Source organism: Python bivittatus, unplaced genomic scaffold, assembly GCF_059951505.1.
Source record: "Python bivittatus isolate LINGU-HERP-01145 unplaced genomic scaffold, Pbiv_v1 ctg000570_np1212, whole genome shotgun sequence".
NCBI lineage: Eukaryota > Metazoa > Chordata > Lepidosauria > Squamata > Pythonidae > Python > Python bivittatus.
The window spans coordinates 17,559,847-17,580,965 of NW_028277097.1; the positions used below are offsets into that span (position 1 = coordinate 17,559,847).

The 21,119-nt window shown below is 38.1% G+C and overlaps 1 protein-coding gene across 5 annotated transcripts in view; it reads right to left on the minus strand.

Moving 5' to 3' along the window:
• Window positions 1–21,119, minus strand: part of ARK2N (arkadia (RNF111) N-terminal like PKA signaling regulator 2N) — a 59,111-nt gene that overhangs the window by 26,191 nt on the left and 11,801 nt on the right. For all 5 annotated transcript variants that reach the window (XM_025166113.2, XM_007427310.4, XM_025166115.2 and 2 more), the window contains exons 2-3: window positions 12,180–12,272; window positions 5,423–6,237 (exon numbers count right to left, since the gene is read on the minus strand). In XM_025166113.2, coding sequence (XP_025021881.1) covers window positions 5,423–6,146 — 724 coding nt within the window. In that variant the 5' untranslated portion in view covers window positions 6,147–6,237; window positions 12,180–12,272. The remainder of the gene's footprint in view (window positions 1–5,422; window positions 6,238–12,179; window positions 12,273–21,119) is intronic.

A 21,119-nucleotide genomic window follows, 5' to 3' on the forward strand; every position in this document is an offset into this window, starting at 1 on the left:
TTAGTTCTTGTTCACCAAGAGAAACAGAGAGCAAGAGAGTGTGTGAGCATCTGCAATGGAGAGCCTCTCTATCCATGAAGTCTCTACTAATTCAGAATTCTGATTTTTATGAGTCCTTGTTACCACAGAGAGCCTGCAAGGCTAGCAGAACCCCTCTACTTAAGGCACTCACCTATTACTCATGGAGGGAATTATGCCAAGGCTACCATGCTTATCCGAGTCTCTACTGAATGGAAGACAGCATCTTCCTTCGCTCTTGCCTGTGTTTCAGCTTCCTGCTTTCATTATTTGCATGTCCCACCTTTTCACTAGCTTTCAACAGCACCCTCTCTAGTACTGTATTCTCAGAAAATATAAAATGATCTCATCTTCCGATTGTGAAGTAACTCTTATGTAAAAAACAAGACAAAAAAACCCTCTCTTCCTTTTGGGTAAATCTGGCACTTTGGAAAGTCATAAATCACAAATGTCCTTTGATCCTTGTTATCAAGAGTCTACAAATCACTCAGTCCACAAACATGAACAATGGTTGATGCAAACTTCCAAAATGAAACAGATCCTAACTCTAATTAATTTAGCATGAGTTGCTCATGGATTTCTGAATTCCAGTGTTAAGGACTTCAAGCTCTCTTTAACAATGAAGCCACCTGGCTTTATGCTAGCATGAGTAGATAAGCCCAAGCCAAGGGAAAAGCATGAGTACTTGCATAAACTTTCATGAAATTGTTTTTATTTAAGCCAGCTTACAAATACAGGGTTGGCTAGCAAGATTTACCATAGTTTGAACATTAAGCAGAAAACTGTTCACACAGAAAATTGTCAGGGGAACTTTATCAAATTAATGGCCAGGACGTAGGCATTCAGATTTGGCAGCCATGTAATCAGCAAATGACTGTACCTGGCTGACATGTTTGGCTCAGAAGTTAAACAGGGCCTGGTTAGCACTTGGATGGAAGACTACCAGGAAATATAGGGCAGTAGGCTAAAGTAGGAATCTAAAAAGCATCATGGAAGAAGGCATGATAAACTAATTCAGTACAGAATTACAGAGACATGTCTATATAGTACTAAAGTCATAGCTGATACAGCATCTAGTCAACTTTGGCCTTGTGAAAAAAGCTACAGATGGTTAGACTTCATTAATACATGAATAGAAGACTACTGGGAAATCCTAGGATGTAGGATAGACTGGATGATAAAAAACATCTTGGAAGAAGGCAATGACAACGTATTTATCTACTGTTACCAATAAAACTGCATGAATGTGTCTAGGAAATCAGCAAGGGGTTGAGTTCAGCTTGAAGGAAACCTAGAGCCCTTCAACTGTTTTGAATGTAACTCCCCAAAGACAAACCAGCATAGCTGTTATTCACACATAATGAAAACTATAGTCCAACCATATCTGGAAGACACCAGTTCTAGAAAAACTGCTCTTGAACCAGGATACACTGTGATCTAAGTATACCAGGAGCATCTGGTACACTTTCAGATGGTTCCTGAAACCATGATGTATATTACAGAGAAAAATATGAATAATCCAGATCATCACATTCTGTTCTGAATTCAAAATCAAAGCCTTACTGCTGTATTCAAGCAATGGAATGTAGCTTGAACAAGCTACAAAAACATCAGCACTGAATGTCTCTGCTCAGACACAGCTATAGACTTTCTACATTAATCCTGCCTGCAAAAGTACAAGGCTTCAGCCTGCTCTGTGACTGCAAAAATAACGCTTCCTCAAAATATAAAATAAACACAATTTTGTACAAGTTAGCTCATCAGGAAAAATGTATAGGAAACAAACCAATCCCCTACATCATATGCTCATTTTTCACTTTCTAAACTACCTTTTAGCATAAGGCACAGAATAAAAGTGCCATATATTTTCCATTTCTCTTTCAGTTCGTGAATGTGCACATCAAAAGGCCTCTGGGAATAACCCCAGTATTCAGGGGTTTACAAATTTGGGGTGGTTGTGGTCAACCAAACCTCACTGGCACCACAAAGTCAAAGACTGTCATTCCTCTCTAGTTCAAACTTGTTGAGAATGTGCACCTTCTCTGTCCCTGCTGAAAGAGTAATGTTGTAACACCTGCCTCTAATCTCCGTTTCCTGTTGAGAGTATCAAGGGACGGTGAAGGCATGATTGCTCCCTTGACCTCCGCCATTCAGCAAAAGCTCCATCTACACCTCAGATATAAGCTTTTTGCCTCTACCTTCCCTCCTTTGTTCATTCAAAAGATAATAGAAGCATGCAGGCTCTCATTGTCTTATTGCCTGAAAGGAGGCGGAAGCCCCAGGTCTGCCAGAATGAACAAAAAAAGGGTCCCTGCTATCCCTTCCTGCCCAAAGATGAAGACAGAAGCCTGTAGCCCATCTTCTGGTCAAGTTCTTGTTACTCTAGCTTGCAGCAAAGAAGATGGAAGAATGCTATTGGTTTCTCCCTCTAACTTGGAGCTAGAAGGCTAGACTGAACATTATGCAAGTTGTCAATACTGTTTCCATCTCCCCTGCACTATAGATCAAGTCCAATTCTATCAACCCTCCTGAGCTGTGGCACAAACTGTGATGATACCAAAATGATTACATGAGTGCAATGATGTCATCATGCAAATGCCACCATTGGTACTGCTATCAGATGCCTGACATAAGTTGTGGCGTTTATATAATGGTATCATGAAGCATATGTTGTCATTCCACACACATACCCAGCATCCTCCTGGTGGATGTCCATGTTTCTGAGCAGGTTTGGGATACTTCCAAATGACAGCTTTGAATTCTGGTCATTACTTCTAGCTAAATGCTTCTATCATACTTAAAAATGTAATTTTATTTAACACTAGATTATAGTAGTCTCACTTCTCTATTTGTACCAATGGCAGTACCCTAACCCTAATTTCTACCAACTGATAAAAACTGCATGATGAAAGCAATCCATACTAATTCATATTATCAGTGTTGTTCATGTTTTAGCTACTGTCAAAACTCAAACTTACTTATCTTTAAAAAATACGTGTTAACGTTATTATGGATACATATCTGGACAGAAAATAAAATATTAGTATCCAAAACTACACATGCATGTTTTATGAATCTTTTTCAAATGTAATCTAATCAGGATTACTTTAGGAGGGGAAATGTCTGTCTTCCTACTTATAGGCAAAAATATTTAAAATGTAAATGAACAGGTAGAGATTATGTACTTTTGCATTTCGTTCTTCCAATCTCCTTTCCCTCACTGCAAGCTACCTGCCCAACCACCTGAACTAAATCTCTTTATATGCTAAAAAATATAGCATTAAGATGCAATGGCAGGTTTCTTCAAACTGTCTACTCACAAACATTTGTTTAGATTTATAATCTCTTAACCTAATCCTGTTCTATAGCAAAACCAATTCTCCATATATTAGACTAACACTTCTAAGAACATCACAGCTACATCTGTAGTCTTCATATGTAAATAATAAGCAAAAAATCCAAGGGGACTCTTTCTGGATCTGCAAAGGAGGAAAATCTAACACTACATTGGTTTGCTAAGATTCAATCAATTAAGTTAAATAGCACAGAATTACATGTAATCTTATATATCACTATATTACTCTGGAGGTTATGATGTCTGCTTGCTGCTCTTTTATACCATTCACTTAATAGAAATGAACAAATGAATACAGATTTTGTCTTATAAACAGACTCTAATAGGGAGTCCCTTATTCAGTGGGCAGAAATTTTTATCTCTGCTTCTACTTAGAATTTTCTGATGTGCATAATTGATTACACCTAGCCAAAAACTACCTTACAACATTGCACATAACCAAAGGGAAAATTAGCTAATCTAACCTGCAATTTGAATGAAGGCTGCACTAAATTATGTTCAAACAAAACCAGTCCAGCAGAAGCCATACTGAATGTTATTGTGGGGGAGGGGAGCTGTAACATCTCAGATTGTAATTCACTGTACACGTTACCAACAACTGATGTAGAGAAGTGCATAACTTACAATCTGAAATGGTAGAGCACAGCAAGAGATACTTTATGTGTAGCTTTTGCTAGTCTGTTCTGGTCAAGAGAACAGTAAATACTTGTGTAGTCTGTCATCAAATAAATAACAATTTCAAAAGTAACCTGCAGGATTAACTATTGTTTAAGATAAATGTGATGGCCAGAGCAATTCAAATTTGGTCACTGATGTTGTGATCCACCACACACAGCTGTGACAACTTTCAAATGCTTTGGGCGGAACCTTCAAGAGATCCGAATTAAAACAGAGATTGGAGGGCTACAATGTCTGTAATACTCAACCCAAGCACAAATGTAAACCCCTATGTACTGTGCAAAGACAGAATCCATCAAACGTGGTAGAAAGAACACCTGAGGGGTCAAGTTATGAACTCAGCATTGTAGTCTTCCAAGTCTACCTACACAGCACAGAAACAGATTTACTTGGAACACTGATTTTAATTACAAAACTCATTTCCTTTTGTGCAAAGAAATAAATGTGTGTTCACCCATAAAAGATTAGCAAACCAAAAGATTTTTAAACAGTATTTTATTTTAAGGTTGCTATAAATGCAATTATTTTGAATACCATATGCCGAGTAGTTTGATACATATTCCTGATCATGCTATTTCAGCTAGAGGAATAATGTAGGCCTTAACAGACTTTTTTTTTTTTTAAATAACACACCTTCTGGTATTTTATAATGAGAGCAGCCAAAATATTTTTCTTCTCAGTCAATTTAGATGCAGCAGGGGGAAAAAAACAGTATTAGTAATTGTGCAACCCACACAGCAGAACTTATATCTCACTTTCTTTTGAAACTGTGGGATAGCATGGGGGATACTAATTTGCAATCTATGTGCAAAATATTCCTTACACAGGCTCTGAAATAACTGACTTGCCTATTTATAAAACTTGCAGCAAGGCTGAACCAGCTTATCATGCATTGAAACAGAGCTAGAAAGTGCAGCATTAACAAGGGAGGAGGGGGTTATTGTAGAAGCAGTAAGATGCCTCATGAAATTTCAGATGCAGAGAGAGAAACAGCTGCAGCACTTTAAAACAACAGTCCATTTAGAATTAAATAGCAGCAAAGTAGACTGTTTTAAAGATTACCACCTAAGGTGCACTGATGCCTACTGGCAGGAGGAAGGTAGAGTACAGGGAATGGACAACTCAACGTTATCAGGATTTGTCTGTTTTTTTTTTTTTTTAAGGTGAGCTATTGTGCAAATAAGAGCACTGAGAAACCTTCCTTACCCACCTTGAAAATATTTCATGTTTTAAATACATTGCAACCCTTGTATTTACACAGAACTCTGGTTTTCCTAGGTTTTTTTTTTTTTTTGCTCCTCTAAATTTAGCATGACAGCTGAGAAATGATGGCAGAAGCTTTGCCAGTTCAGTTTAAAAAACATCCTCTACCTGGTATCTCTGCAGTGATTGTCTTGCTGCTCCCTGAAACTTCATCATCATCATCCGATGAACTCGTGCTTGAGTCACAGGTTAGGTCACTATCACTGGTACTGCTGTCCTGCAGCAGGTTATATTTCTTGCGGGCAGCAGCCTCCCGTTTCTGCCTCAGTAACCGAATTCTCTCTTTGTGCTTTTGACTCCGATGACCTTTAACCTTGGCAACACGGCCATTCTGCTTATCACTAGATTGCCGGTTTTTCTTTGCAGCCATTGTCGAGGTTTCGCTTTCTGACCTGGACCGCCTGGATTTCCTCCCAACGGTAGACCCTGATACTGTGGAAGGGTCTCCCTCTGCAGTGGTTTCAGCTTGGCCAGGAGCATTCTCTTCTGCAGAAGACAGCGTGTCTGAATCAGCCAAATGGCCACTGGAAGAAGGGGACAGCATGCAATGGTTGGAAGAGTCACTCTCATAAACACGGCCGGCTGTTGGCTTATCACTTTCTGTTGATGCTAGCTGAGATTCTGAGGAGTCCCGTCTCAGTTCCATCAGCAAGCACGGCATTGAAGCAAGCACTGCTGAATCCTCCCCAAGAGCTCTGTTCTCTTTTTGAGCAGGCATATCCAGTTCTATAGATCCCTCTTCACCCAGAGCTGGCTCCTGTTTTTCTGACAGCTTTGGTGGGACTTCTGGGTCAATGAGTTCTTCTGTTCTGTCTGCTGCCTCCATCTTCATTTCAGAATTTTAAGTCTCTCCTGGTCTCAGAGTATAGACCCAGAGCCTTGTGGAAGTGCAGGCTAATCTAGGGTTTCAACAGGAAAGCAACCTGCAGGAAAACACATACAGCACATGACTGAGCTGGTAGTGAGAACATATTCATATTCATATAATGTTTCATGAAGAATTTAATAAAGCACAAAAAATACTGATTATGCAACAGAACAGGATAAATCTACAAGGCCCTATAACTTCAATACTGACCCCTCCCCACCTACCTCCACTTCTACAATGGGTGAAGTTGTGCTTAAAAGTCAAGAAATGTATTGCTTTTGTATTTCCATCAGATGATTCTGTTTCACATTCAGGGGTAACCATAAAAAAAGTTATAGTGTTAAGCTAAAGAGTCAGATATTCCATTCAGTTCCCCTGGGAGCTAACCAGATAACCTTTGGAAACCTACAAGCAGCCTAATAGAACAAACAGATTCTCCCTCATGGATTATAATGGCTCATGATTTTGTCAAATGCTCCTTTGAAGAAATTCTAATTTACCAGTTATCCCTATTTTCATAGCCTCCAGTTTTGGCAATTTGTGAGCAGAAATTAATTTTAGCCCGGATTCTCTTGCTGGGGTCATTTGGGAAGCAGGACAGGGGAGGGGGGCCCTTGGTCTTTCAGGCACCCAGGAGAAAGAAAAATGAACAATGGTAGTTACGACCTTCTGTTACATAATTTGGACCGATACACACCTCCCATCTGATATTAAACACTGGAGGAAATTGATCCAAATACTTTTCTTTTTAGATCATGACACAATGAATCAATGAATGCCTCATCTCCCCCCCCCATTCAATCTGTCACTAACAAAGCAATTCTGTTCTATATCTGTTGAAAATGCATCAATAGAATGGTTCAAAACTACACAGAGGCCTCAAAATCCATCTCAGTATTTGGCATGCACTTTTCAAAGCCTAAAGTATAATTAATTAATGCAATAAAATTCACACATCTGTCTACAATAATACTGTAGATGGGCATGAAAATTGTGAATGCCATCACAGTTAAAATGGATATAAGATAGCATGTTTTTTATAAAGTGGTTGCCTGCAACACAGATAAGCTTGCTGCTCTTTTAAAAAATTTGCTATGATTTTAGTATTTTTACAATTATTTTTAACATGCATTTCTGCCTTCTTCTATTCTATTTCTATTTATAAATTTTGTTACCTGCCTTGATTGTGCAGCAGAACAGAATAGTACAGTATGCGAGGTAATACTAGAGAGCATAGGTTGTGCTGTTTTCAACACAGTACTTTCAACATTTTCAACACAATACTTTCTCCTATTGGCTGGTAGCTATCAGGTGCATGCAAAGATGTAGTGTGTGTGTGTGTGTGTGTGTGTGTGTGTGTGTGTGAGAGAGAGAGAGAGAGAGAGAGAGAGAGAGAGAGAGAGAGAGAGAGAACACTATAGTTAATATTATGTTATAGTATTACATAAACATTACTAATGTTATTGTGGTTTTTAGATTTATTTTTATTTTAAATATTTGCAGGTTGTAAGTTACCAATGTAAAAACTATTGGTTTGTTGAGCTTCATTCTTGCTCTTATTCATATATATATAGCTGATGCTGAGCTACCAGGGTACATTCAAAAAATGTGAACACTATCTTGTTTTGTTGTGTGGCAAAAGAAGTGACATTATGGGATTAGTTTTTGTTTCTGCTGTTGGCAATGCTATTTTATATAATTTTTTAGGCATGCCATGTTCAGACATAGTTGCTGCTTGCTAGGCTAATTTGTACTCATTAGATACGATAGACAGAAAAATTGTGTTGTTTCTACTATTAGTATTGTTTTAATGTTTTTTAAAAAATTAAATATGGTCTTCTTGGTTAATTTTATATAGATGGGTAGTGGGTAGCAGCCAGCATAGACTAAAACCTCTTCTACTTTTATAGGGAGTAATGAAGCAAACATGGATTCAAACTGTTGCCTATGATCAAACCTTTTAGAACATGTTTTGTCAGATGTAACATCCTGTTTTTTTCTGCTGGGACCCAAACAATCAACATAACATTTAATTTGGAGTTGTTTTGTATGGAGCTCAAAACAATACCCTTTTCTATTTTGTGAGCATTCTAGTTTTTCTTAATATAGATGTTAGCTTGGGTAGCAGGGTTGAAAACCAGTGTTCATTTTTGTCTGTGTGCCCCAGAAATATGTAACAGTGTAAAATCAAGAGAAGAATTAGAAAAAGCAGCTGAAGGCATGTGCTTTGCTTTCTATTCATCCACTTAAAAGAAAATATTAGTTGGGGTAGCAGAGAATGATTTTGGGAGGGCGTTCTGTATTTTCTTTGGACAGTTGTATAGGCATGTCTCATTTAGTCCATGTATATGTGGAGTCCTTGGGGTTCTCTGAGCTTGGTTGTTTTCTTGCAAACATTTCGTTACCCAGCTAGGTAACATCTTCAATGCTAGAATGGAGTGGGGTTTGCTCTCTATTTATATGCGGTAGCTTGCCCTGCCAGTGTTGGTGGGGGTTGTTTTTTTTCCCCTTTGGTAGTTCCTTGATTAGGGTATTGTTTACTGCTTGATTGTTTGTCTGGTGTTAATCTTGGTGTTAATCTCTGCTCATCTGGGTGATGACTGCTGGTGAGGAGATGTTCTGGTCTTTTGCTTTCCTTTTTATTGTCTCTTTTGAACAGTGTGTAGATGTTGTTCATCTCTATGTGCCTGTTGATGGCTGACTTGTCTGAATACCAAGCTTCCAGGAATTCCTTAATATGGATGGCTATATAAGGCTTCTAAAACAAACAAACAAACAAACAAATTCTGCCTTGTATCCAGCTTTCAGAGAATCATTTACTTAATCTCTTGTGAATGAGCAGGCCCACATGGCTGCTACTTGTGACTATACATTCTCATACCATGGCAACAACTACAAGTTTCTCAAATTTCCAAATAAAATGTTAAGCCTAAAAATCCAGGAATCTTTGCCTTACATGAAGCTAATACATCACTGTACCCAAATTTAAAGGCTTGCTTGAGACCCAAGACTGGCGACCTCAGGTAATTTGTCTAAAGGAAACATATATTGGAAAACCTAAAGATAACAACTGCACATTATAGTACTATATTATTCTAAAGCAGTTTGTACTTTTTAATATTTATATAAAATAGAGACTCCAGAGTCTTTTTGAGTAGGCCACTATAACAAATCTAATGAATAATAATAATAAACATCTTTTAATCCCAAATAGAAATATCTACAGAATAAAAATAATCATTCACTTAACACACAGCGACAATGTAAATATCTGCAGAGGGGATTTACTTAAGCCTTCCAATTCATAAAGTTTTTTTTTTATTACCAGCATATTACCAGCATACTGCTGATTAACTATGCAAGAGAGCTGACTCAGTAGTTACTTAGAAGCGTGTGTGGTTCTCAAAGTACATTGCAACATTACTTCATGCAATGTCCAGTCTCTTCTTTAAGATGCCACTCACATATTCTGACCTAGTTTGATGCAGATGAACCTGTAAGATCCACCAGAGGAATTAGTGCAAGACCAAAAAACTAATCAAGGAAGTATGTTTCAGTCCTAAGACGTTTTACTTTCATTTTTTTTACTTCAAGCTCTGGTTAATAGAGAACATTTTATTTAACGATAGACAGAGGCAACATTCAAACTCTTCTCATGTCGTAGTGAGAACGAATCCTCTGATCTTCATTTACACAGACATGATAGAAGCATGGATATTCACTTTCTTTCTCTTCAGTTCAACTTGTTGCTGCCTAAGCAATTTCTGGACTATATGATTGCTGTACTAATCACAACAAACAACTTATTTAGGAACGTTATCTTCCCTGACAAATACACTCCAAGTTTCAGACAGAGTTGTTTTCCATTTCTACCTCAAAATGCCAGGATTTGAGCCTGGGAATATTTGCCTACCAATTTGCCCAAAACAAAAAGGGGACATAAAGAGATAAAGTGGTTGTAGTTGAAGACCCTGCTCTATATTCAGAGAAGTCTTCTGAAGCACCTTCAAAAGAGGAAAGAGCTGTAAAAGTCAGAGTTCAGTTATACAAGGCAAGTGGAACAGAAGAATTAAAGTTAATAATAAAGCTATAACTGTAACTTGATTTGAATTAGTAAATAGTCCCAAAAATTAACTTCAGGTACCAGGTCATGGTGGTCATGTAGTCAAAATGGAGCTACAGAAAAACAATGGAGAGATATTTTTAATATCAGGGAACCCAAGATTTGAAAAAAGAACAATCTTATGATGGCATCACGAGCAAAGGAGCCCAACGAGAATGCTCCATGGATGCACAAAAAAGCCACAGATGAAATTGAATATTTGGATTTCTCAGCGGCTTTTGATACTATCGACCACAATATGTTACTGGACTAGCTCTGGGAATTGGGAATGGGGGGCACAAGTTTTGCAGTGGTTCTCCTCCTTTCTCTGTGACTGGTACCAGTCAGTATTATCCAGGGTACCAAACTATTATGTGGGGTGCCCCAGGATTTGAGTCTCTCTCCCCTCCTATTTAACATCTATATGAAGCCGCCAGGAGAGGTCATCCATCGGCATAGGGTTTGGAATCATCAGTATGCTGATGATACCCAATTATACATCTCTACCCCATGCCAGGCAAGTGATGTTGTTCAGGTGCTGGCTCAGTGCCTGAAGGCTGTAAGGGCCTGGATAGGGAGAAACTGGCTGTGACTCAACCCTAGCAAGATAAAGTGGTTGTATTTTAGGACCCCAGAGTTAGGAAAGTTGATATCTCTGACTCTGGACAGGGTAACACTCCGCCATACAGATTTGGTGCACAATTTGGGGGTCCTCTTGGACTCATGGATCCTGCTGGATCCGCAGGTGGCAGCCATGGGCAGGGGGAGGGGGGTGTCTTTGCACAAATCTGTCTTGTGAGCCAACTGTGCCTATTCTTTATATGACAATTGCAATCATTTCCAAGCAACGTATCCAGAAATGATTGTATGATATCACATGCAAAAAATTTAATGAGAAGAAATGTGTACACATCTGGCAACTAAATTAACAATTACATACTCCGTGGGCCTGACTAGGCTTTTCCTCTACTTGCCAAAAGCTAGAACAATTCTGTTCTTCCAGTTAACTACCCAACCATCAAAAATATTCAGTAATAAAAAAACATTTTGGCTAATCATGCTAATCAAGATTCCTTGGTGACATTTATGAGGCTCAACAAATAGCATTCTCTGTATGGCAGCAGGGATGGGCAATCTGCAGCTTTCAGTCTAATTTCAAAGCTCTCTGTAACAGATACTGGTAAGGAGTAATATATCTCTTTACTATACTCTTCAGTCCTCACTGCTTGGCAAAAAGAAGGAAAAGGATATGCTGGAGAGACACTAGTTGTTCTCATCCACTAAGGATTCTCTCCTCATTTCTGCCTCTTACCTCTTCAGCCTCACTGACCACGTGGCCTCCATTAGATTAAGCCTAAGGAAATGCAGCCCTCAACAGTAATGTTCTCCTTTCTGGTATACCACGAAAGTCCTCTTCTTCTAATCTTGAGCATATAGGTTCATGAAATAAATTTACATGTGTCACTCATCCCTCCTACTTACTTGCTGAATTTTATTCTGTTTAATAATGCTTAAATCTCTTCTTTTATGTCGTTTCCACCCAGTTCTTTCCCCACACTTTTCCTTACCAGGAAAAGGTAGTTGCTACTTCCTATACCCCATCATTATCCTGTTTATTTCTTTCTGTTTTGTTTTGTTTGAGAGGAGTATGTATATACGTATTTTGTGTTTCTCTATGTGAGAGGGAATGACTGATGCATGCAGATGGGGAACAGATTAATGAGTTGAATTAATAACTAATATTGGTTATTGGTTAATTACTTAATTAGTGATATCTGGCAGATGCACATACATATATGCACACACAAATTACAAATTAATTGTGAACCAATAAACACATTTGCAAGTAAAATTTTGCATGTATTTAAATATATATTGTTGAATTAATTCCTTACCTTTCAACCTCTGCTGTCACTGCTGTACCTGCTCTGTAGACAGAAGATCTGAGTATCCAAAGTTGTCATTCTGGCTGTCTCCCATCAAATACTCTAAAAAAAAACAAACAAATTAACTTACAAAAATGTTTTAAAAATAAATACAAAAGCAAGACTTAGCTAATGCTTATGAGTGCTGTTAATGTCTCTCCTATTTTACATAAAGAAAATAAAATTTGCAATATATATATATATATAATTGACATAAATACACGTCCATGAACAGATTAAATTGTTCTAAATGTTCTGGCCTTTGTACTGTTTGCATGCAGAACTCAGCACAAATGAATTTCTCTCCCTTGTAAGTCAGCTCTGTACTGTATACTTTTTTGCTCAAAGTTAAATAACACTGTTATAAGGTAGGAATAAACAGTGTTGCAACCTAGGAAAGATTTCATGCATTTCAATCCAATTCCCCATCACATGAAGCAGGCATGCAGATTACCTGTTGTTGTTTTTTTTAGTAATGAAAGCAAAAGCAAAAACCTCCCCAATAGTAAATACTGTGCTTCACAAACAGAAAGAGCTCTGTGTAATGCTTATCTACCTTCTGGCCATTATACAATTAGATATCTGAAAGGCTTCTTTTTTTAAAGATGTTTTAAATAGTAATTTTATTAAAAATTACAATTACAACAATAAAAATTAATACAAACTAAAAAAGAATAAAAAGTAAAAGGTGCAGAAAAGAAAAAAGAGAAACAAATAGAGAAATAGAAAACAAAAAATAAAATATAGTAAAGAAAAGAAATGTATAAAGAAATGACTTTTCCCTTCATCACAAAAGTATAAACAATTTTATACTTCATCTTCTCTTAGAATACAACAAATGATCTCATATTTCCCATATCCTTAAAACCTCGTCATTTCAGTCCTGAGCAGCAAAAGTCCATTAAAGGTTACCAGAAATACCATCATATGTGTTTTAACCTTGATCAAATAAACCAACTTTATATTCCTTCCTTTTACTTTTAACAATCTTGATCTTTAGTTCCTTCAAATAATGTTATAGAACTTGATCCCCCCCCCCCCATTTTTCTTTGTCCCTTCTCACAACATTTTTCAAAGCTTAAACAAGCCTCTTTTGTGAATCCAATATAGGAAAATCATCGAGGTCACTCTCTTGGTTTGTTATTTGTATATCCCTTTTAATTATTAAGACATCAGCCGGTTTCATCTGTATGTCCAGTGTAACATCTTTTTTCATATTATTCTTGTAGCCTCTCATTTTAAAATCCACTTTCAAATCAGTCTAGATCTTGTCAGGTAGAACATGTTCCTCTTCCATAACAACTTTTAAACACAGTCCATCTATAAAGGCAGACACTATTAAAATTAACTTCTGGATCCACTGTTCAAAAATATTGTTCAATGTGTCCAATGTTAAAACATTTTGCTTCATTCTGTAATTATAAGTTGAGTTTGAGTGTTCTCCTTTAATTATAATCTTTAGTTCCCTCTCATTCCCAATTTTTAAAGTCTTATCTTACTATGTTTTTTTACAAACAAAACATTTTTCCATTGGAAAGATTCTTTATAATTAATTCCAAAATCTTATTTCAAATTCATCTGGATCATTAGTCCATTTGTAACTTTTTAAAATCAAAGTTTTAATCACCCTTTTGCTGTCCCCCCCCCTTTTTAAATTTCTTAACTTGTAGTTAAGACTTCTTTCGCTAAGGATAGAAGGAAACTCATCCAGTGCAGTAAAACCTGTCGATCCAAAAGTTCCTAATAGCTGAAAACCTGTTAACAAGCAATTTCCAAAAGTGATTAGAAAAGGAAGTATGTGAACACAGTGTCCTTTCAAAGGCGCCAACTGCAGTTTGGGCAAGATGGCTATTCCCTTGTTTCCCAGAGCTCTAAACCCACTGGAAACTACTGTCTTGTGGTCTCCTTGTGAGGAGCAGCTGTCTGGAGCACTAGTGGGTGATCTCAAGTCCTCTCCTTGTCCAGAGAGGAATTACTGAAGAAACGGTCTACTTGCCAGCTCTTCATTCTATCACACTTGTCAGCTCCACTTTTCACAGAGCAGTCTTCAGTCCACCATTTCTTCCCTGGACGCGGAAGATATCCAAAACGCTTCTGAACTAAAAGTTAACAATTGTATCTATCAACTGCATTAAATGAAGCTAAGTACAGTGGTACCTCGGGATACGAACTTAATCCGTTCCGTGACTCTGGGCGTATCCTGAGTTGGTCGTAACCCGAAGGAAATTTCCCAATAGGGTTCAATGTAAATCCGGTTAATCCGTTCCGCCCTCCGAATTTGGTCGCACCCCGAGGCAAATTTCCCCATAGGGTTCAATGTAAATCCGATTAATCCGTTCCGCCCTCCGCCCGAATTTGGTCGCAACCCGAGGCAATTTCCCATAAGGTTCAGTGTAATTACCGTTAATCCGTTCTGGCGTCCACGGACCACGCGTCGGGCGGGAAAGCGGCCGGGCGCGGCGTGGTGCGGCGCGAAAACGGCCGGGTGCGGCGCGGTGCGGCGCGAAAACGGCACGGCGCGAAAACGGCCCAGCGCGGCACGGTGCGGCACGAAAACAGCCCGGCGCGGCGCAAAAACGGCCGCGGACCACGCGGCAGGGCCGGAAAAATGGCCGCGGACCACATGGCACGGGCGGAAAATGGCCGCGGACCACGTGGCACGGGCGGAAAATGGCCACGGACCACGTGTCACGGTGGGAAATGGCCGCCGATCCGGTTCGTACCCCGAGGCGGAGTTCGCAAACCGAGGTAAATTTTTGGGGCCAGAGCTGGTCGTAACCCGAAAAATTCGCAAGCAGAGGCCTTCGTATCCCGAGGTATCACTGTATGTACAACTGAACAGAACATCAGGTTTATTTTTATTTTATTTAGTTAGCTAATCCATTTATATGGATGCTCAACTTGCAAAATGTGACTCTGGGTGGCTAACGCAGGATTAAAACCAGAAGCAAAATCAACATGGTTTTTGAAAAAAACAAAGAAAATATAGCATAACTGAGGCTATCTCACAGTAATTTCCTTTCCAACCATTACAGATGGGCTCATACAACATCCCGGACAAATGCCCAGGTGAAAAGCCAGGTTTTCAAGGCCTTACAGAAGACCAACAGGGTCAGTGCTATCTGGATCTTGGGAGGTATGCTATTCCAGAGGACAGATGCTGTAATGGAGAAGACACACCTCTTGCCTTACCCCACCAATCAGATCTCATGGGACGGATGGAATCAATCAGAGACAGGAAATCCCAAAAATAACCTGACCCTGTGCCAAGAAGGGCTTTATGGGTAATAACTAGCCCTGTGAATTGTATCCAGAAACCTACTGGAAGCCCATGCAGCTCACAGAGCAATGGTGTTACATAGGAATACTGGGGTATACCAATAGCTACGTGCAGTGCTGGATTCTGACCAGCTGCAGTGTTTTCATGGCATTCAGCAGTAACTCCACATCGAACAAGTCCAACTGGGAGGTGACCAAGGCATGAGTGACTGTAAGCCTCTTGATCCAGGAATGAGTGCAATTGGCACACAAGATGAATTTGTACAATGGTCCTGCTGGCCATGGCTATCTGTTCTTCAGGTAGGAGCTAAGGATCCAAGAGAACCCAAATTGTGAACCAGTTCTGTCTGGGGAAGTACTATGCCATCCAGAATTAAAGCTGGAAGTCCCTGGATCCAGGAGTCCCTAACACCCATAGCTGCTAGGGTTAAGACAAAGGCTGTTCTTCTCCTTCTAGATCCTCACAGCCTCTAGACCTGGGAAAGAACCTAGATAGCACCACCTAGTTGGCTGGGGACCCAGATTTATAGCTGAGTACCAATAGGATACTGATGATACTTAATATTCTTTCCTCCTGCTAATACCAAATAGAACCAGCTCTGGAGGAGTGAGAATCACTGGAACACCATGCCTTCCACTCCCACACCTGGAATTGGTCCAGAAGGATACCATGATTAACGGTAAAAAGTCAGTGTCAGCCAAAACGATTTACTTCAAAGATTCCTTTATCCAAATATATTTCTTGATATTTGTGAAATGCATGACCAAACTGGATGTGATACCTGTCACAAATGTGTGTTGTATAATTTATATTTTGAAAGATTTAAAAAGCCATTTCCACTCTACTCCGGATTTGGGAAAAAGTTTCCATTCCTCTTTAGTCTACAGCTTTCTACTTAATTTACAAGGTTTTTACAAGAATAAGCCACCATATTCTTAGGCTTTAGTCAAATGAACAAATACTGAGTTTGGTGAGGAAAATGTTCTGTCATAGCTGACTACATATTCTACTCAAGACTTTGAAAAATTACTATGACATTTCACCAGACAATTAATAAATTAGTCGCAGCCACCACTCCAGAGTCTGAAGGCTTTACTGTGTCAAACCAAGATGAGCGAAACAAGAGATGAAAGAGTGAAACTGGAGTACTATTTCAGCCAGCTTTGCATAAGCAAATGAAAGTTAGGGAAGCAGACTACAGTATTTTTATTTAGTGCTTAGCAGAAAATATATCCAGGACACCAGTAAAACACAGAGTCTTTATTACAGTGTGTTGAATATACTGTGCATTTCTGAATTGTACAACATACTCACCAAGTATTTAAAGAGTAAAACACATTTATACACACTTAAAAAATAACTCTTACTTTAAACTCATGTTAAATCAATCACAAACTAAATACAGACTAAGAAAAATATCTCATATACAGTTTGTCTGCCAGCTGAAAAGCAGTCCTATACTGTAGTACTTTTCCTGTGAAATAAAAATAGTTATATAGGAAAACACAAAGCACTATCGTTTCTTCTTCCAGTATCTGCTACTGATGTATTATCATTCTGTTACTCTAAACTCTATCCACCTATTGAATAATATTGCTTACTTTCCTCAGTGGGGGCTAAAATAATTCTCATCAAGCTGAAAAGACAAGCCACATCCAAACTGTAGTTTGCCAAACTATGGAGCACTCTTCAAACAGGGATGATGAAAGTTTTACAGCTAATGGATAAATCAACAAATCAAACTCAAATGCAAACCAACCTAAACAATTCAAATGAAAAGTTGTTGATCTGTAAACAAAAATAGGCACTGGTATAAATAACATGATTACTTCACATGGGATGAAAAGATGTGGGAAGCTGCACACTTGCCATTCAATAAGACTTCTGTTCTAATTAATAAAAATCATTAATGTTAAAATAAGCATACAGAAAAATAAGATTTGTTAAAATGAAAAATAGTTTCTTCAAAGGGAACTGTTACCCTGTAAATCTTTCAAAATGTTAACAGTCATATAGAGACCACAGTAGTATAGTAGAAAATTATACTTAAATTTCACAAAGGTCCACAATTAAGCTTAAGGTTGCATTTATTACATATGAAACCATTCTTAAAAGCCAATAACTACTCAAAATGAAGAAGATACAGATAGTTAGAATAAACACAGTTTTTAATGTTAAAAAATAGGAGTTATCTAAATATGGGATAAGCAGATGGTAACTAATTTTGTAAATGAGACCACAGTATTTATAATGATGTATTCTCAAGCACATTAAAGAACTTAAGAATCATTTCAAACAAGGTTCAGTAGGTTTGAACAAGAGAGCGACAAATAGGGTTACATATACAGTGGTACTTCTAGTTATGAACTTAATCTGTTCCGTGACTCTGGTTGCAACTCAAGCTGGTCTCAAGTCGAGGCAAATTTCCCCATAAGGTTCAATGTAAATACGGCTAATCCGCCCTCCGAATTTGGTCGCACCCCAAGGTAAATTTCCCCCATAAGGTTCAATGTAAATACGGCTAAACAGTTCTGAAACATATGCATTTTATTTTTAAACCTCAAAAACATGAAAAAAAGTACAGTACAGCACAGTATGAAGAGGGAGAATGGGGTGGGGAGGCAGTTATTGTTTGGAGGGAGAGTCCCCCTCCAAAGAGACATTGGGGAGATCTCCTTCAGGGGTTTCCTCTCTTCTTTGCCTCTTAGCTGCAGGCTCAGTTCTGGGGAAAAACCTGTCTAAAGTCAGTTGCCAGCCTGCTCTGCATTTTCTTTGGAGCCATGCTGACAAGCACACCAAAAACCTTCCAAACGCCACAAAACACACAAGCCTCACCGAACGTCTCCTTGGTACCGCGATCTCGCCCACAGGAAGCCGCGACCGCGTGGCAGCAGGGAAAATGGCCGCGGATCCGGTTCATAATTCGAGGCGGAGTTTGCAAGTAGAGGTAATTTTTTGGGGCTGGAGCTGGTCGTATCTCGAAAAATTCGTAAGGAGGGGCGTTCGTAACTAGAGGCACCACTGTAAATACAAAATTCAGTAGCTTCCAATTCTTTGTGCCCCAATGGAAATCTTTTCTGTCAATAATTGCTTCTTTGAGTTCTTGTAATTTCATGCTTATATCATCTATGATGGTATTTAGCTATCTTGTCTTCTGTTTGGTCCCTTTTCCAATTGCCTTTGATTATTTCCAAGCATCAGGGTCTTGTCCCATGATTCTTGCCTTCACATTAGGGGTCCAAATTATTTCAACTTTAGTTTCATTATTAGTACTTCCAGTGAATACTTAGGTTTTACTTCATCTGATACTGAATTATTTGTTCTTCGCAGTCCAAAATATTCTCAACTATTTTCTCCAGCATCTCAACTGAAAGGCATCAATTTTTCTTTGTTCAGGCTTTCTGATGGTCCAGTTTTGACAGCGACATGATAAAGTGGGAAAACTTTGGCCTTGGAAATGCGCAACTTTTGTTGTTAGTGTGATGTCTTTCCCTTTAATATTTCGTTCATCTTTGTCATAGTGTTTCTCCCAAGTAACTGACCTCTTTTTATTTCATCGCTACAGTCACCACCCATGTGAATTTTTAAATCTAGGAACGCTAGGTTTATTACCACTTCCGCTTCTTTTCTGCCTACAGTATTAGCATTGGGCTAGCTTTGCCTGTTTACATAATCTGAGGGTTTTTTTTTTAATACTGAGCAACAGAGTGGCTTTCGTACTCTTCTTTCACTTCAACAAAGGATTTTTTTGTCTTCTTTGCTGTTATCATCAGCATATCTGAGGTTACCCCATCAGCCAAAGTTCTGGTTATCCCATCCCAAAAACCGACAGCATGGAATTAGAGAAGATGAAATAAGGATGCTGATACTTCTTCTTATGAAGAAGTATTAAAATATTCAGGTCCTTTTATTATTTCCAATCCAATGGAATGTTGGAAAGAATTAAGTAAAGGTGCTTAGAATCCTATCTGTGTCTCTATCCACTCCGTGCTTCCCAGTGAAATATCACACAAAGACAACACCCACTGACCTTCTAAATAACCACGTAGGTTAGGTATACCAGATGCTGGCAGCAATACAACATTGGCTGCCTAGAAGGATCTGTCTGGGGACTGCTGGAAACAGAATGTTGCACTGATTTATTGTCCAATATGTGAGGACAATTATAATACTACCCTTATACCAATCCATGTCACAATCAAAGGAAGAGAAAGTTATGGACATGGTTGGAAAAGGCAACATTAGAATAATATTGTTGGAGTTGGTGGAATATCTCTTGTGCACATAAAAGCACTTGCCCATCATCTGGATTTACTAGAGGCCATTTAGGATCAGAGCTTCACTTGCCTTCCTTCATTTACAAGTAGTCACAAATAATCTCTTGTTTTGTCCACTTAGAATTTTCTGCACTATCCAAGTTCATCAGGATGAATCAATCCATATCTCCCTGGTTTGTTAAACATCCTAACCACAATAAATATCAGTTATAGCTTACAGAAGTATACAAGTGTAAGGTTCAGAAGGCAGTGCACCCTAAAATGTCCTTTGTCCTTTCAACTATTAAAGAAAGTAGCATTTCCTATTTTACAAGTGACTTAATCTCCAAGATTAAGATTGAAACATTCTAAATTTTCCTTCCCATTTTACTGTGGGAACAGTTAAACTATTAATGTCTTGGGGAGGGGGGAAGAGATTTTGTAAGGAGGTTACATATCACTGAAATTCCATTTGAGTAAATTTACCTGAAGTTGTATTCAAATGTCTTTATTTGCTCACCCACTGATTAACATCACAATCAGAATTTTAAGGACCCCAATATGTTTCCTGTAGTCCAAATAATATTCAAATATTGTGATACTTCAAGGGTTTAAAACTAGAATCTTCAACATCCCACCTACATTTGACCTAATTTGTGTTTAAGTGGTGGCACTGTTGCATAAACTTCCACCCTCAGCGCAATACATGATACTAATCCTTTGCATATATTTCTATAATAAACTATTAAGATTTTATCTAGGCTATTAATTCTCATTGAATGGCAACAGTGAATTGGTCATCTTTATATTAAAATTATTCTCATGAAGATTTCTCATGGCTGCAATGTCATTAACAGGTGTATATTTACTTAAATCTGTAACTGTAGAATAAACTGAATACTACCATGAGTATAAAAATGCCATAAATCACAACATGTATCTTAGGAGAAGAAAAGAGCCAAGATAAGTTTTTCATTAAAAGTTAGTATTTACACCTTTATAATATATATTCATGACTTAAGAAATACAGGTTTTAACTGGGTGACTAGAAAAATGAATTATTTTTATAACTCACTGCTAGATTTCATTTCCTTACTTATTAATAACTAAACATATAGTTAATAAACAAGTATACTTATTCTCATTAAACTTATCCTCAAATGTTTGTTGAAGCAGAAGCAACTATAATTTTTTTTATTTCTAATGATGGTTTGATGGTTCCTAAAATCATGACGGAGAAAAGAGGCATAATAAAAGAACAAGAATTTTGGGAACCTACAATCTACATAAATAAGATTAATGGTTTAACAAAACTGAACAACATACAGTGTATATTTTTTACTTGAACAATTGCAACATGATATTGTTAAAACC